The 6,249-nt window shown below is 35.0% G+C and overlaps 1 protein-coding gene across 2 annotated transcripts; it reads right to left on the bottom strand.

Annotated features, from left to right (window-relative positions):
• Positions 1-797: 797 nt before the first annotated feature.
• LOC107776804 (SUMO-activating enzyme subunit 1B-1) lies at positions 798-5,998 on the bottom strand. 2 transcript variants are annotated; one of them, XM_075255781.1, is made up of 11 exons: positions 5,855-5,998; positions 5,533-5,637; positions 5,275-5,326; positions 4,766-4,961; positions 3,881-3,960; positions 3,639-3,755; positions 3,384-3,434; positions 2,169-2,235; positions 1,400-1,503; positions 1,208-1,312; positions 798-1,124 (listed from the first exon to the last, which is right to left on the bottom strand). In XM_075255781.1, exons 2-11 carry the CDS (start codon positions 5,619-5,621, stop codon positions 1,014-1,016), a joined length of 972 nt encoding a protein of 323 aa, XP_075111882.1. In that variant the 5' UTR covers positions 5,622-5,637; positions 5,855-5,998; the 3' UTR covers positions 798-1,013. The 2 variants fall into 2 exon arrangements, with proteins under 2 accessions (XP_075111882.1, XP_075111881.1); XM_075255780.1 differs by lacking the exon at positions 5,855-5,998 and adding an exon at positions 5,712-5,850.
• Between the last annotated feature and the right edge of the window lie 251 nt (positions 5,999-6,249).

Raw genomic sequence — 6,249 nt, 5'->3', positions numbered from 1 at the left:
TTTTCATTATTAGGCCATGAAGGCAGCATGAGGAGAGTAACTTAGGCTACTACTACTCATAGGGATGGCAACGGGGCAGGGCAGGGGTGGGTACTGTTTTAACCCACAAAATTTCAACCCAGCCCCACCCCACTCCACTAAAGATTTTTTTTTTAATTTAAACTTTGAATTTTCTGCTTCTGTTTAAGTTAGTTAATTATATTTACTTTCATTAAACTAATTCATTTTCCTTTTTCTTTGATATTTTTCAAATGGAACGTTTCTTTTGGGATTTCAAATCTGGGTTACATTTAAGATTAAGGCATTTTGGTTGCTTCAGTTGTGTCTAGTTGAAAAATATGCTTTTGAGCTATTAGGAGTTTAATCCAAAAAAAAAGGGAAAATAATTAATGTAGACAGAATTTTGTGAAGACAAAATTCAATCACTTGAGATAGAGAGAAAATTGTTGGCGTTTCCTCGTTTCATTGTAAAAGCATACTTGTCATTTTATCTTTGGCTTTTTGTTTCTTCTGGAGGGTGGGGATATGGTGTGTTCAAGAGGAAGGGGTTGAATTTTAAAATAGTCAACAATAGACCTTTTCACCAATACAACCATAGAATTTGTGTAGAATAGATTCATCTCTATTTAATTGTGTCCCGCTTCGAACCCGGGCAAATATTTTATTTTTAAAAAGTCAACCCGCCCACAACCACACAGGCCCAAACCCGCCCATCCCGCATAGGTTCAAACCCGCCCCATTGTCGTCTCTAAACTTATCATGCCTAGAGATCTCGAGAGAAGAGAGACAACTGAAAATGAGATAATACTGCATGTTTCAGAATATTAGACAACGTGAACCCTCAACTGATGGTCCCAAGTATCAAAAACATCATAAATTTTGCTGATCAGAACTCTAAGTTGAATGAATGTCCACAAGTTTAGCTGTAATTAGTCATATGGTTTACCTAAAAGACACTCCAGAAAGGTCAGCGTTCCTTAAAAGACGGTTTCTATCATTAAGTCAGAGCATCCTCAGCTGTTGACATTAGATATATCTTCTATTATCCCTTTACCATCCATGGCATCAAAGAAGAAAAAGTTCTTAAGAGGATCTCCTTTGCCAGATATTGCTTTTATCACCTCCTGCAAAGAAAGAGAATTACAACACATTAGTAAAGAAGTCCAAAAGTTTTAGTCAACACTCAACACAACAGTGGCATAATTACCTGTCCAAGAATTCCTCCTATGATTGCACAGACAGGAGGAAATTCGCTTCTACTTGCTATCAATCTTTGCAGAAGAGAATCTGGGATCTGAGATTCGTTTAAGCACTGTAATCAAGTGGCAATATAGGTTAACAACCTCGAGGAAAGGAATGAAACTTATATACAAGAGCATATCAGATTCCGGGGTTATACATGTGCCTCACAGAGTTCCTTTCTCAACTTCTGAACATTTGGAAGGTCATCAGCAGAAGTTTCTCCAGGATTCCGGCCCTCAAGCTCTTCAAACCTTTCTATAACTGCAACAGAGTTAGTGGTCAAGGAGTCAGGTGACAAGCCACTTAAAAAAATTATTCTTCTGCTCAAGCTATATATCAGAAGAACGTGTTATCAATTTGTCACCATTATTACTGTTCAGAACACTAACAATAAGATCGTCATTAATATATTACACGTTCAGGCTGCCAAAATTTGGATTATGACCAAAAACTGACATTAGCCTACAACATTCTGAGAAAATTTTTGTTTTGCATCTCTGTAGGGTTTTTTTTTTTTTTTTTTTTTTTGGGGGGGGGGGGGACGGGGGGCTGTGTTTGTCCACGACCAGGCTAACATACTGCCTGCTGGATATAAACGTTTTCCATATGTATTTCCCAGAGGCGGGAGATAAGGGAGGGGGGACACGATTATGCTAACATTACTGCATGCTGGAGATTAACATTTCCTATAGGTGCACTTCTCAGATGTATATGATTGGTCCTATATGTATTTCTGATCTATGGACAAGCAAAAGTTTTCAGAAATTAAGCAAATCATCATAGTTCTGACTCAGATAACTCTCCTTCTTTATGGAATGCTGAATACCAAGTCACATTTAGCAAATCTCAGATAAGAAGTCACTGTAATAGACAACCCATCACAATAGCTGCATAAGAAATTAAAAGAAACTGAGCAATACAATTACCTCTCATTGCAAAGTATAGCTTTGACATCCTCTTGGGTAGTGATCTCCAGGGGACTGCAATGGCTTCCTGTAAATATTAATCTTAGGGCAATTGTGGTAATACTCTGCAACATAGGAAACCCTATGGACTTAAAAAACGAGTAATGATGAAGTCAAGCTTTTCCTTGGATATTTTTGTTAACGGGGTATGAAGGGATTCTTTAGTGTACATTTTGTTGTTAACGGGTTCAAAAAGGATTCTTCAGTGTGTAGAAAATATTATCGTGTAAGATAATTTAGGTATTTGTCAGTACCTTGTAACGATATTATGATTTCAGAATTGCATCTTAATTTATTCAAAAAGTTTATGCATTTCTGTCCTAGTTTATTTTTAGGAAGATTAATACTCAAAAGAATTTCTAATCTAGATGCAACCAAATGTGTCTGAATTTAAACTAGAACTGGAAATATGAACTATATCCGTGCTGAGACTGGTGATAAACAAGTTGCCAAAGCTGTAATCCATGTTGGGAATGGGTAGTATAGAAAAGGCAATGACGGGAGACAAGGTGCAAAAGAAACCACAGGAAGCAAGTATTGATGATTCCTCAATGGCATTGACAACACATTCAGAAGGATGTGGTATGTAAGGAGATCATCTCTGTGCTTTCTGTTCTTGTTAGTCTGAATCATAGACTTGCACAATATGGACAATCACTTACGCAAAAATCGTCTACAATTAAAAGCTGCCATATACTTTTACAAGCTACACAAATACCACATACAAAGTTAAGCTGACTATCAAGTACTTCTAAATGCACTAAAACAAGGTAAAAAATGAATTAAGAAATGGAAACACAAACATCAGGCTCTATGTTCAGAAGGTGAAACATGCATGCTATAAGCTTGTAATACGAAATAAAATATCATTTGTTTGTTGGGACTACTATAGCGTCTCCAATCTTTGATAGTCATGATATACTTTCTACCAGACACAGAGATGTTATAACCTTGAGTTGAAATTATTTCTAAGATTGACCTCAATGAGAATTTATTTCAGTTTCAACTTTCAATTGGACTAAGCTTTTGCTGACTAAAGACTTCAAATTTATTTAACCTAAAAATATTTATCATAAATAGAAAGATATATAGGTTCAACAGTGGAACAAGTTAGCGATATATTATTATGGCTAAATAAAACAAATGTTATTAGTTTATGCTTCAATGAAGTTATACCTCAAAACTTGGATACTGCAATGTGCATTCCATTGTCTCTTCATTTTTTTTCTGCAAAAGTAACAGAAAGAATTTACTGAAGGCCTTATGGTCCTATTTCTTTTGATATGAAAAGACAGACCAAGTGGACAATAAGGGAAAAAAGATCAGTGACTCTACTTAATCATTTAGGGAGGAAAGATTACATTTAAGAGAGAAAAGGATATAATCCAGCAGAATAAAGAGGAATAAACAAAGAAATGAGTTGGTTATAACCTTACAGTAGCTGTACTTCTGCAAGTCAACAAATATCTCACCACAGGAGTCTCGGCATTCTACGCTGTAAAATGCAACACGCTTTGGCGACTTGTGACACTTAGCATTTACTGATTTCTGCAAGAGGAAACATTATCAAAACAACTATTGTCAGTATTTCCTGAAAGGTACCAGTTAGGAAGGAATCTGATAATTTTATTAGAGAGAAGTTAAAACAGCATATAATGGAAGGATAATTTTACTTTCGTCAAAAGGGAGCAACAGCTAACAACAACAACATCAAACTTCTGAAAGAAATCAGCGTCAAAATTGGAGAGAGCGCCTGAAAAATATAGCATAAAAGTCACATGAGAAATTAAATCCAACAGCTTTGACAACAGAAAAATTGAATTTGACATTAAATAGACAAAGTTACTTAACAGATAACGAAATGCCAAAAACAAGTACATCAGGAAGTCAAGCTAAAAGATAACATAATAACAAGCTCGTTGTATTTTAGGATTTGCAATTATTGAGTGAGTTATCTAACAGCTTAAAATGCACGTGTGCATTACAGCCTCATTCAGTGGTCACCTTAAAGAAAAATCACTATAATAATGTAAGCAATTAGATGAACAACCAGACAGCTGAGGCAAAGTTGGGAGATAGTGAGAATTTTCTTTGGTTGACATTGAGCTGATCTAGATTCAGGTGACTATAGTCGTTAGTCAAAATATTCTAGAGCCTAAGTTTACAACACTCCGTAAAAAATTTCCTGATGCACCACAATAGCGAATGAAGAAATGCAAATGCTTATTCTGCAAAATGTCAAACAAAGCTAAGAAGAAACCAATTCTTTCTTCTTTTTTCTTTTTTTGTGAGACGTTTTTCCCTTGAAACTGAGTATACTTGTCAAAATGTCCTCCGCATTCGTTTTGACAGATGATGCTAGTGAAACTGTGATGCTGTGCTTAATTATTTCTAATTTCTTGCTTCCGTTTTAATCCCACCAACTTACTATGTTCCTTTCATCCTGCATTCAACTTGAGAAGCAATGTCCAGATCAAGGAACACCAATGGAAATACAAAATTTTGCATGAGCTAGAGGAAAGAAGCAAACTAATAGTTCATTTGAAGAAAAAAACAACCTTTCTCTACCGAAACAGAAACCATAGGGTTGAAATCCTTCAATGAATCACAGCAAAGCTCAGCAATGGACTTCCCACGGAATACATTTTCATCGGGAGGAATTAAGAAATTAGCTAATAATAGCTCTTCTGTTACCAAGCGATCATCATTTAGCGTCAAACTACCTACTCCAGCTAAAACAATATTCTTGCAGAACTGGGAAAAAAGGTAAATAATTAAACAAAACATAAAGAAAAAAATAAGATAGAACAAGTACAAGAAGCTACTCAAAATTAATTTTAGCAACTGGTACTCAAGATGTTCGATAGGAACATATCAAGGGGCCAATAATCATGATGTGTAATATTTATGAATAAAGCTTGGTGAATTATCACGTAATAGTCCCAATTCAAAGAGTCAAAACTATAATTAGTGGTTAATACGTTCAGTTGAATGTTGCAGCGAAAAACACTGCCATAGTAAAAAAATAATATTAACAACAAAAAGAGTCCAAAAGTAGAAAAGCTACCTCAACACAAGTTCCTTTCAGTCCACTGACAAATACATGAGATTTGCTGAGCCTGAAGCAAAACAACACATAATACAGATTGAAATCCAAATTGACCAAATAGAGATGTTCTACTACTTATTTTCTTTATTTCCAAATAAAAAACTGGTATACAAATTTATGTGTTTAAGTCGATGTATATTTCTTTCTTTTTTACTCAGCGAGTGGATGTACATGTTAAACAGCTATCTGTTCGTGACGCGTCATATTAATATTCACCTTCTCTGGGCATCAACACCCCAAACCCTAATTTGACGATCATAAATGGCAGTTTCCTGCTCCGTCAATTGTTCACCTTCCGTTCCCATTTGTCCCAATTGCAGCCTGAAAAAAATAGCATTACTCAAGTATAAAGCAATAACAACACATTATAACCTCAAAACCAAGTCGGAACCCACGCAATAACAAACAGAAACTCCCCGACCCGCAACCCCCACACTCAGCTCAAAAAACCTCCGGGTCGGGTTCGGTTCTAGGGTTGTTGGAAGAAGGAAAATTGGAAAAAAAGAAAGAAAAAAGAAGACGACGAAAGAGAGCATACACAGAAGAACTGAGCTTGTTTGCAGAAGAATAAAGGGTTCTACTTCGTAGCGTCTCTGTTTTCTTCTCTTTGGTTTTGCTTTCTGTTTGGTCAAATAATGAAGTCAAAGTAAAACTGTGAAAATTAGTACTCCTATCAATGACGACTTCTGATTTAATTTTTCAAGATTTAATTTCTTAAACTTTGATATGAGAAAAGTTTTAAGCAATTTATTACTACTGATTTTTTAGGAAATATAATTTTAAAAGAATGAAATTAATCTAGTGTTTTTTAATTTCAAAAAGTTTATCAAATTAATCCAAAAGTTCATGCTTCAAACTTCAATTCATTATTTTGAAATTGAAACAATGTGCCAAGTTGATATTATTTAAAATAATTTTTAAACATTATTTCAA

This window comes from Nicotiana tabacum, chromosome 6 (assembly GCF_000715075.1).
Source record: "Nicotiana tabacum cultivar K326 chromosome 6, ASM71507v2, whole genome shotgun sequence".
In the NCBI taxonomy this organism is placed as follows: domain Eukaryota; kingdom Viridiplantae; phylum Streptophyta; class Magnoliopsida; order Solanales; family Solanaceae; genus Nicotiana; species Nicotiana tabacum.
Note: the sequence above shows the minus strand (reverse complement) of the source record. Positions and strands in the feature narration are given on the sequence as shown.

Excerpts from the sequence above, each read along its gene's own strand:
- LOC107776804 (XM_075255781.1), bottom strand. The coding sequence starts at position 5,621 with ATGGGAACGGAAGGTGAACAATTGACGGAGCAGGAAACTGCCATTTAT. Across the intron at positions 4,962-5,274 it reads TGAAAGGAACTTGTGTTGAG|TTCTGCAAGAATATTGTTTT; the intron begins GTAGCTTTTCTA and ends CTTTTTTCCCAG. Across the intron at positions 1,313-1,399 it reads AGGAACTCTGTGAGGCACAT|TGCTTAAACGAATCTCAGAT; the intron begins GTATAACCCCGG and ends ACTTGATTACAG.